This window comes from Pteropus vampyrus, unplaced genomic scaffold, assembly GCF_000151845.1.
Source record: "Pteropus vampyrus isolate Shadow unplaced genomic scaffold, Pvam_2.0 Scaffold252, whole genome shotgun sequence".
In the NCBI taxonomy this organism is placed as follows: domain Eukaryota; kingdom Metazoa; phylum Chordata; class Mammalia; order Chiroptera; family Pteropodidae; genus Pteropus; species Pteropus vampyrus.
Genome location: NW_011889033.1, coordinates 1,164,540 through 1,176,021, shown reverse-complemented (window position 1 = coordinate 1,176,021; position 11,482 = coordinate 1,164,540). Strand labels below are relative to the sequence as shown.

Genomic DNA, 11,482 nt, shown 5'->3' with positions numbered 1-11,482 from the left:
GGGCCCCTTCCCCGGTCCCCTCCTCTTTGCCGCCGCCTTCTCGCAGACACATACTTCCACGGCTCGCAGGTGGCACCTCGCTGCCCCGGGAAGCCACACCCCCGGCCGCGGCTCCGCTCTTCAGGCAGGAAGCAGCGAGGGGGGTGGCACCGCCATTGCAGACCGTGACCACCCGCAGGGTTCTGATGTCCTCGGAGAGCTCGGGCTCCTGGTGAATGGACTCGATGATGAACAGGTTCTGGATGTACTTCTCGGCGATCACCAGGACGGAGTAGGGCAGGTTGTACCAGGTGTACGCGGGGCGGGACTCGGCACAGAGTATGGCCAGGATGGAGCCCCAAGAGAGGAACCAGGAGCCGGAGGCCGTGCCCACCAGGAGGTCCGCGTCCAGCTTGCGGGCCGGGTTTTTGGATTCGTCTAGTGATTGCTCGTCAAGCCTGTAGATCAGGGTTCCCATCAGCCCCGCAGCCCCCATGAGCACCAGCAAGGCGATGGCGTACAGGTAGAACATGGTGAGAGCCGACTCGCTCCTGGATTTGGAGCGTCCGATCTGAATCAGGTACACCACCACGACCCCAATCGTGGCGGCCAGCACGGTCAGGCCCAGGGCCGAGCCCACCGTGACCCCGTGAAACTTGAACTGTATCTTCTGGTGCTGAGGACTGTCCATTTGGCGTCCAATATTTTTCCACAGGACATAGAGCATCGTGGAGGCCAGGATCTGGTATTCAATGTTGAAAGGGTAGAGGTAGTAGATCCCGTGAGAGATGGCAGAGCAGAGTGTCAGGGGCGTGCAGTTACACGACGGTGTGTGGTCGTCGAGCTCTGGGGGAGGGGGAGGCGAATCACACGGGAGGGTGATTAGCACGTTCATTGGGAAATGGGAAAGCACACAAATATTTTCACTGCGGATTCACGCTTGGGTTTTCCCATTGAATTAAAAGCTTGTTATGTTTAATATCATAGTTAAACTGATAGCCGGGACTATCCCCCAATAAGTATTAAATACACAAATCATATTTATCCATACATTGGAATATTATGCAGCCATTATAAATAGTATGGCAGAAGTTTACTTAGCAACACATAAAGATGTTCACAAGATATCGAACGAGAGGCTTGCCAAAGAAGCCAGAGCATGACTCTATTTTTATAATTTATAGATGTACAGATGATAGACAGATAGATAAACATAGAAAAGACTAGAAAGACACAAACGAAAATGTTTACAGTGGTTATCTCTGAGTAGAAAAATGGCAAGTGATTTTTCTTTTCTTTTTTCGGTAAAAGAAATTGTTATAGTGTGCCTTTTTCCCAGCTTTGTTGAGATGTCATTGACATGTAACACTGTGTAAGTTTATGGTGCACAATGTGCTATTTTCCTCCAGATTTCGTTTCCCTGTATTTTCAAAACTTTCAATGTGAATATGATTTATATGTGTAATTTTAAAAAATTATTTTTAAAAAATAACTCCGTGAGGGAAAATGCCCTTTCTCATTAGCAAAGATTTTCCTCTTGAGACTATCCAATGCTAGCAAGTGTGACATGACACAGGCACCCTCAGACACCAGTGGCGGGACGGCTAGTTGCCACCGCCTGGAAGATGCTGGCAAAGGTATAAAGAAACGTTTCATAATAGAAGGGGAAATGTGAGTAAATAATGAAGTATGCAACAAAAGCTTTAAAGATGATATACAGTCTTTAATCTATAATTCCAATCTATTCTAAGGGCTAAATCAAAAAATATAATCAAAGCATTAGGTAAAATTGTGTGTGTGTGTGTGTGTGAGAGAGAGAGAGAGAGAGAGAGAGAGATGGTGGGGAGAGGGAGGGAAGGAGAGAGAGAAACACCTCAGTGTGGAATAGAACAGGATAGAACAAGATAGAGTGAGTGGAATTAAACACAATAGAAATTTGAGAGTGTCCCCAATATACTATGATGATTATTTCATGATATATGTGTACACAAATACGGGTATATGTGCGTTTGGGTTGCAATGTAAAGTTTGTTTCTTAGTTGTAGTCAAAAGTAAAGATTAAATATATACAGTAGGATCTCAACTATAAATAAGTAGCAAACTACAAAGAAATAACCAAATGTTAACAGCATTTAATTGCATTTCTAGGTAGGTATTATTGTGGATTTTTTTTAACACTTTGTCATTGTTTTAATTTATAAAATACTATTTATAAAGTCAGATGGACAGGCTTCGTGTTGGCATTAAGTACCCTCACTTTCACAGAAGACTGCAATTTTCAATTCATAAAGAGGTCCCCCACCCCTTGTAACCCAATACTGTACTATGCAAGGGACAGGGGAAGAGTCAGATTAACAGAGTCAGATTAAGAGAGCTGATGGAATCCTTTTTAAAATTAGTCTTATCCCCTCTTTCACAGAGGTCCCTGGAGCCAGATAGCTAGGCTTCAGATCCTGACTCAATCATGACTCGCTGTGTGACTTTAGCTAGTTACTTAACTTCTCTGTGCTTCAACGGCTTTATTCGTATGATGCGGTCCAAGGCGCCCACCTCAGCATGCTGGGATAAGAATGAAATGAACCAGGTCTGGCGCCTGGGGCCGCGCCGGGCACTCAGCAAGTGCTTAACAAAACTCTGTGTTCGTTATTGTTGTCATTGCTGCCCCTGTTGTTACTAGCAACGAGAAAATGAAGCCCGAAGAGAGAGAAGGGCCCAAGAGTGGGCTGTTGGCTGGGAATGGTGCAGAAATACGGTGTGCGCCCCAGGTTTCATCATCCGCACCCCACCGGTGAGGCGACGGGGGCCCTCTGCGACCGGCCTGGGTCATAGGGCTAGCATAGCTGTGTGGTACGGTAGAGCTGGAGGGGCTCTTTGAAAGCACATGGTACAGGTCCCCTGGCTTTACAAACGGGAAAAGGGAGGCTCGGAGAGGCCGAAGGTCACACAGCTTGTACGCGATGGGAACAAGGCCCGAACCCGAGACATCGGATTCCCAGTACGTAGCTCATCTCCCTGCTTCACATCCCTGCCAGCCTCAGTGTTCGAATGTAGAAGCGAGAGGTCACCAACGCTAAAGGACTTGGGAAGAAACCAGAAATATTAGCACTACAGGAAAACAAGGAAGAATAAAGGCAAGCCAGAATTATGAGCAAAGTAGAGTTAAATGAAGACTTCGAATGAACTAAAACCAATTAAGCACAACCCACCATTAGATGTCTGTGGATTTCTAAAAGCTCTATTTTTAGTGGAAAGAACTCATAATAAAGGCTTAATTAAACCCCCCGACAGAAACAACCGCCAATCTGCCATAGTTGTAAACAAAGACATTTATTTCCATTCTGAAGTGGACCGTGAGAAGTGGTGACCCAAATGATGACCCTTGGGTCTGACCAGCGTCTGAGTCACTGAAGACCTTTAATTATGCTCAGCACAGCTACTTACGGGGCCAGCACGAGAGACTCATGAGGTTTTGCAAGATTCTCAACAGTGACAGAGGATTGTCTGGCCAGTGCTAAGTTGGATGGACCCTAGAGTTCTCTGGAAACTGCCTTCATCTCCGAGTTTCCTGGTCCCTGCGGGTTCCCAAGACGTCCCAGTGTGGCCCAGGGCGGCCGTCACCACTCACCTATCGTTATGTTCCCAAAGCCCAGAGTCATGAGCCGTTCCTTGTGCTCGTTCAGTTGGTGCTTTGACTCATTCAGGACGCCGTTGGTCCACAGAAGCAGGTTGGTGAACACAGAGTGGATCACCCCAAATCTGAAAAAAACACAAAGACTCAGTTCTTGGGCAGCCCTGGGAAGCTCCGAGCCCCCTAGGGTGAGACGGAGACATTGCGTGCACACACACACACACACACACACACACACACACACGCCTCCTTCTTAGCCATGATTCTGGTGTTATCTGGCAGAGCTCAGGCTCCGGGTGGGTCCCCAGTCTGGCTGGGAACACAGTTCCATGGGAACTATCAAAACCACTGCGTTGGCATTCTGTCTTAATCTTGAACCTGCTAGTACTCGACTCTTCGCCTATGGAACAAAAAGAAACTGGGTTTGGGGAGCAGGTACATAGGGATGGAAATTTTCTAAAAGCAGGAACCAAGCCTACCATAGGTTAAATTCTTTCTTCTAGAAGGGAAGAGGCGAGAACAATAGAGGAAAGACGGAAGGGCTCCATTGGAAATCTGGAGAGCTGGGTATGCCCTTACTGTTGGTTGGCCAATTCATTATCCACCTCCTCTGCCTTGGCACTTACCTCTAAAGACACTGCAACCAGCCAGAAACTTGCTGTCTGGCCTCCCTTGCAGCTAGGCATGGCCACCGTGGCCGGCGCAGTGTGAGGTAAAGTCTATGGGCACTACCGGAAAGCTTTTGCTCTCTTGACAGAAGAGGTAAGAATAAGAAAAGCCACTGACTGTCCCTCTCCCCTTTCGTTCCAGCCTTGAATGTAGACGTGAAGGCTGGAGTGTGGCAGCTATCTTGTGACCATGAAGCAACCCGCATGAGATGAAGAATTAAACCACTGAGATGGCAGAGTGGTTCTGTGACAACATTGTTGAGCTGCTGGAGTCTGGGATGGGTTCAGAAATTAGGTCATGGTCACAAATTGAGTAAGGAGCCACGGTGGGGTGTGAAGAGTGACTGAGTAGCAGGGCCGTTCTAGTCTGACCCCAGGGTCCTGCCCCTGCCTCCACGCCGCCTCCTAAGGACAAAGGGTGAAGTGGAAGGTGCACACTGGACTCTGGGGAACAGAGAAGAGATATGTAGGGGACATGGTTCCAACAGAGTCACAAAACCTCCCGTCTCCCCCGCCTGCCGGTTTGAGATGTATTCACATCGGTGCCTTCCGGGTGCTTCCCAATGGGCCTTGCATGGAGCAGGTGCAGCGAATGCTGGTGATTTGAGAGGCATTTCCCCGAAACTCGTGTGTAACTCTCACGCCTCGGGCGGAGAGCAGAGGCCCAGAGGAAGCGTGCCCCCTCCCCGTCTAGCGCACTTGTCCGCGAACGATCCGTAGGGAAAATGGTGTGAGTGGGACCTCGACCCTGACCTTGCCTCTTCTCTGAGTTCCGACCCCCGCTGACCCCACTGGGGCTCCCACGAGCGATTGCTGGCATCGCCCTGCTTTCTTTGGCAGCTGCATAACATCCGGGCACCGCTGGAAAAAATAACAGCCTCCCAGGGGCGTCTGAGTCAGGTGTTTGCCCATCTGCTGGCCCCTCACTTGCCCGGTTGCTATAGATCGTGCCAGTCTCCCCCAGGGCCTCCGGGAGGCATTGTATAGAGCCTCCGACAAATGCAGACAATGCCGTTTGCCTCGGGCTGGCTGGCTTTTCTTCTACATATAATGCACACAGCTCCTCTTTCTTCTCTTTTTTCCCCGGTCCAAATGGCGGTTGTCCAAGCCCAGGCCCACTGAACAGAGGAGGGGACGCGATGCCTTGTGAGCCGCCCCCCACCCCTGCCAGCTGGTAGCCTCCTGTTGGTCTGACCTGGAAATGATCCTACAAACTCGGGGCAGATGTCATTCCCTCGTGCCAGGCTGCCTTTCGCATTCTCGGATCCAATAACCCCAGACCACAATAAAGAGAAGGTTTCCGTGAGCCACTTCTAACCTCGAAGGCTGTTGCCAGCCTTGCTTTCAAAACCAGTGTTCCGCTAAACCTCGCCCTTGGGGAAAAGAAAAGGACTTGAAGCAGTAAGAGGAATTCTCGGATCAGGAGAAAATCCTGATACGGACTATGAGCCTGGGATGCTGGGATACTGGCTCGGAAGAGCGGAAGAAAGCATAAGTCCGGGGCCGGCGAGTCCCTGAGACTTCAGGGCCTGGCAGGAGATGCCGATGGGGAGAGCAGGCCAGGGCTGGCATCAGGGGATGGTGGGGACTGCAGCCAACCGAGGGGACAGCCCCTATCTGACGGGCACGACGCCGACTCAGCTCCATCTCTCTGTCGCCTTGCCCACTGGGGATTGCCAGGTCTTCTGGATGTCTAGACAAGTTTAAATCTAAAATCTAAAGGTGGCGAGTAACTCAAAAGTGTTTAATGCTTGGCCCTACAGGTGAAACAGGATAAATCAGGCTACACGCGTGGCTGGATCAAGCACTCGCTGTCCAGTTCAGGAAAGAGGCCCAGACACAGGGAGAGACTCACTTTCCATCGCTTAGTAAGCAAGGCCAAGACAGGACTGTGTGCCAGCCCGCCGGGTCCCCTCAGCGAAATTGTCCTGGTGGCAAATGTCTGCATGCAGCACTGTCCAAGGACAGACGACGCGAGACACGGATGTGAGCCACGTGTCTAACTGACATTTTCTCGTAGCCTGACCTTGGCCTTATGCTTCAGTTCTCTGAGGCTTGGTTTCCTCCTTTGCTGAATGGGATCACAGTCATGCCTATTGTCCGTGACTGACGGGACTCTTGTGAAAGGGACCTCACGTGTCCCACAGGTAAAAAGGACGTGCTTCATAAATGAGAAAGTTCCTTCTATCCGGCCAAGAGTTCCCTGGGGACAGACAAGCTGCTCCACATACACCTGCCGAGAACATGTCGCCCTTTTCTCCAACAATTCTACTTCTAGGAATTTAACCCGAGCAAATAATCAGCAGTGTTCAGAGAGATTTTTGACTGAAGATGTTCGTCCAGTACTATTTATTATAACAGCCGAGCATTCAGAAAGGTTAATGTCCAACAAGACGTGTTACGGGCTGGATCGTGTCCCCTTAAAAGGTGTATGCTGAAGCCCCACCCCCCAGCGTGACCGTATTTGGAGATAAGGCCTTTAAGGAGGTTATTAGGGTTAAATAAGGTCATGGTGTAGGGCCTCGACTCAACAGGACTGGTGCCTTATAAGAAGAAACTCCAGAGATATCTCTCTCTCTCTCTCTCTCTCTCTCTCTCTCTCTCTCTCTCTCTCTCTCTCTCTCTCTCTCTCTCTCTCCCCTCCCCTTACCTGGAGGAAAAGCCATATGAGGACATAGCAACAAGGACACAGCCCTCTGCAGGCCAGGAAGAGAAGACTCATCAGGAGCCAGCAATGCTGGTTTCTCTCGTTCTGGAGGCTCCAAGTCCAAGATCAAGGCGCCCCCCCTGCCGGTTCCCTATGAGAGCTCTATTCCCGGCTGGCAGACAGCCGCCTTCTGTGTCCTCACAGGGCCTTCCTCTGGGCGCACAGAGAGAGCGCGCTCTGGCCTCCCTCTTCTCCTGAGGACACTCATTCCGTCGTGGGGACCCCACCCTCGTGACCGCATCGAAACCTAGCTCCCTCCGAAGCCCCCCCCACCTCCAAATGCCATAACTTTGGGAGTCATATGAACCTGGTGGGGGTGGGGGAGAGACACAAACGTTCTGTCTGTAACAGTGGCATTGTGGCGATTTTAAATTCTACTGTATCCTGACAAGTTTTATTAGGGAAAAAATATATAGTTTTTTAAATTATTAAATTTATTGGAGTGACATTTGTTAATAAAATTATATAGGTTTCAAGCGTACAATTCAGTAATACGTCCTATGTATGTTGCACTGTGTGTTCACCACCCAAGTTTAAATCTCCTTCTGTCCCCATATATTTGACCCCCTTGCCCCTAACCTACCTCCATTCCTGTCTGGTCACCACTAAGCTATTGTTTATGTCCATGAGTCTGTTTGTCTTGTTCATTTGTTGCTTTCAGTTTTATATTTTAAAGAATAACTATGAAGTAGATGAAGCACAAACCACGCCTCAGAACAGAAACTCCAAGTGTCCTCAAGCTGCGAGCAGAGCCAGCCTGCCCATGGCAGGAAGGGCAGGTGACACGCACATCCTCCTCACCCCCCAGCACGTGAAATGGGACAAATCAGGACAAAATCCCAGGCCCGCCATCTGCACTCTGGCGACCTGGGGCGAGTCCCCTCACCTGCCAGAACCTGCTGCTGTTACCATAGTTACCCTCACTGAGCCGCAGGCGGAGTAAATGTGAGGATGGGCGTGGAAGTCTTTGTCCTGCTCTAAGGGGTCATTAAAGCTGTCTTCGCTGAGTCCTTGGAGCCTGGACCTCGACTGTCCCTGCTTTGTCCATTCGCCCCCTCCCCTGGAGGCCGGAGCCTTGGCACTGGCTTCTGGCCTCTCCCCTGACGCTCCCTCCCTCGTCCTTCCCCAGCAGGAGCAGCGGCTTTCTGTGCTAAGTCTGAAGTTAAAGGTCACTGTCAAGGCCACTGCTTGGGCCTGCGCAGGGGATAATCCAGGTTGTCAGCGCACATCTCTAGGATGCCACACACACGCCTGGGACATCTCTCCCATGCTCACTGCTCATCCCCAGCAGCGCCTGGCAACAAGCCCTGCACACAGTAGGACCTCAACAGATGCCCAACGACTTGTCGACGCCACTCCGTTTTGCATAACGAGGTTGGTGAAAGTTATTTCTATTTCAATCATCTATTAACAGTGCTCTTTCCGGTGGTCATACATAAAATCCATCTTTTAAATATCCGTTGTCATTTTAAACCGTACATGAAACAGAGTTTTCTCATCCTCACTGACAGTTTCTATGACGAGGGATCTTTCTATAAAGCAAATACTGATCCCTTGATTCATCTGTACGTATGCACAGAGGGCTTCCTTACATAATAATGATGCCTTGCACTGAGGTAATCCACTCCATTACCCTGTGGTTTCTTCCCCTCGATTGTCACCATCACCTTGAGAGAGAGGTGGACAGAGATAATAACAGACCCAACACCTGCCGAGCATTACTGCGTGTGCTCCCAAGCTCTACGTCATTTACTTCCTTCCATCCTCAGAGGCTGGCTATGCTATTATCCCCATTTTACGGATGAGGAAAACTGAGGGTCATGAAGGGGAAATGTCTAAGACGGCAGAGTTGAAACGCAAACCCACGCCCTCCTACTTCCGGTGCTGTCCCCGGGAAGAGGCCGAAGGCACAGAGCCAGCTCCGGCCACGAGTGAGGCTCTGCTTGTCAGGATGCAGCAGAGAGTCCGTCTCAGGCTTAGAACCCAAGCAGGACGGCGAGTTTTGTTTGTAACCAGACACCAAGTTCAACATGTAAAGCAATGACTTTTTTTACCTTTCCAGTGTTTTGAAAGACTGGATGACGTCCTTTGCGTGGCCCCAAAGAAAATATACCTAGACGGAAATAAAGGAAAAAAAGAGAGACTCATCAGTGGGAAACGATCATAATATTTGCACACTTCGCCAGCTCTAAAACTTAAGGAAAAGGTGTGGGAAAGGTGGGGACGACGGTGACCGCCCACCCTAAGAACGGCAGGTCGCCGTCCTCATTTCCGGTGGCAGCGCCATTCCTGGCGGGGACGGTGCTCAGGGATCGGGGCAGTAAGAATCAGAGTGAGGCCTCCAGGGTCAGGTGCAAACGGGCCCTGACGACTGAGGATGCCTGCGCGGGACGGGGTTCGAGGAGCGGCAGCCACCTCACGATGACCCTGCTGACCTGTTTATATGACCCGCTGAACAGTCCCTACGCCGCGGGCCGGAAGCCAAACGCCGAGCGCTTTAAACGAAGAGCAGAATTGATTCGGCGGCTCATTTCGCTCTATGACGTCGGCTGCCTGCCCCGGCCATGCAGTCACTGGGAGGCCGCAGCGGAAGAGCTGGGCTTGGGGAGGCCTCCAGCCACCTGCGCCCCATCCCGGCTCGCCTGGCCTCGGACATATTAGGGAAACTGCTTTCTGCTTCTGTTTTCCCATCTGTGAAATGGGGACGATGACGGAACCGACCTTGGAGGGTGTGATGAGCAACTAAATAAGATAATCTGTGTCAACTACTTAGAGCAGTGCCTGGAGCAGGGACATGTTCAGTAAACTGTCACCTTACTCAGTTGTTGACATTCATAGAGCACCTGCTATGTACCCGGCATTATCTGAGCTCCTAAAACATTCTGGCCCTTATTTTAGACACAGACACATACTGAGCACCTACTAGGTGCCAAACATTGGTGGGCACTTCACAAATTTGTCTTTTTAATCTTCGGTTTTGCATTTACCATCCTTATAAAAGAGATATACCATGTCTTGCACATTGTTTTACCTAAAATTTACTGTCCTGCTTTGGAAAGCATTTTTGAGGTATGATTCTTGAAACATCTGATCATTTAAAGAGCAGATAGCAGTGACTCCTGGTAAGATGACATTCAGCCCCAAAACAGGGAACCAGGTAAGTAAATTTGTACCGACTCTAAGTTAGACAGCTACTTAACTGATGCTTTTATAAGGATTACGTGGCAACACAAAAAAGTTTCTTTTTTTAGGTCAAAAACTTGAAATAAAACACTCTGCACCTTCTCTGTAAAACTTTGACAAAATGTACACTTAAGCACAAGGAATGGAGGGGACACATAAAAACAACAACAAATATTTCAGTTAATGGGATAATAGATGCATTTTTCGTCTCTTTTCTAATTGTTTCCGTAATGTGATACTGTATTTTTTAAATAAATATTTTTAACTACCACACCATCCACCGATCCCACTTCTGAATGCATACGCAAAAGAACTGAAAGGAGGGTCTCATAAAGATATTTGTACACCTGTGTTTATAGCAGCATTATTCACAACAGCAGAAAGGTGGAAGCGACCCAAGTGTGGATGAATAAACACAGTATGGTCCATCCGTGCGATGGAATATTGCTCAGACTTAAAAAGGAAGGAAATCCTGTCACATGCTACCACACGGATGGACCTGGAGGACATTATGCTAATGAAATAAGCCGGTCGCAAAAGACAAATACTGCAGGATTCCTCTTATAGAAGGTCCCCAGAGTAGTCCAATTCATCGAGACAGAAAGTAGAATGGGAGGTGGCGGCCAGGGGCTGCACGAGGGGACAATTTGGAGTTCATGTTTAATGAGGACGGAGGTTTATTTTTGCAGGGTGAGAGAGTCCTGAAGATTGGTGCACAGCAGTGTGAACACACTTAACACTACTGAGCGGCACGCTTAAAAATGGCTAAGACAGAAAATTTTATGTTATGTGTATTTTACAATTTAATAACTATATTTTTTAAAATAATGTTTGCATTCTCCAGTATCTAATGTAGCAAAGGCACGTAGCAAGGGTCCGATAGGTATAGAATGATTGATTAATTCATTGACTGACTGATAAAGTACCTTAAATTAGGAAGACAGAGATCGCCAATCTACCAAGTCACAGGGCGGAAACCTACATCTGTCCAGGCCATTCTGCTGGCTCCCCATTGCCCTCGCGATAAGACCCAAGCTCCTAAATGTCTGTGCCCTTGACCCAGCACTCACTGCAAAGGGCTTTACACACAGCAGGACCTTTAATGCTCACAAGAACCTCACGAAGTAAGCACTTTACAGATGAGATCTGCGAAGCCCAGAGAGGTTACGTAATTTGCCTGCGGTCACACTGCTGCTATGAGCCAGAGCCAGGTAGCCTGACTAGATGCTGTGCTTATAAGCCCTACACGAAACCGCGGCTCCGGCCTGTCCTGTGACCACAGCTCACCTCCCCCCACAGCCCCGCACACTTTCTCCC

At 49.2% G+C, this 11,482-nt stretch overlaps 1 protein-coding gene across 1 annotated transcript in view; it reads right to left on the bottom strand.

The window, feature by feature from the left end:
- The window catches only part of OTOP1 (otopetrin 1), a 30,046-nt gene that overhangs the window by 5,157 nt on the left and 13,407 nt on the right, over positions 1–11,482 (bottom strand). Inside the window, exons 5-7 of the mRNA XM_023520187.1 lie at positions 9,037–9,095; positions 3,605–3,735; positions 31–825 (exon numbers count right to left, since the gene is read on the bottom strand). Of these exons, the coding sequence (XP_023375955.1) occupies positions 31–825; positions 3,605–3,735; positions 9,037–9,095 (985 nt within the window). The remainder of the gene's footprint in view (positions 1–30; positions 826–3,604; positions 3,736–9,036; positions 9,096–11,482) is intronic.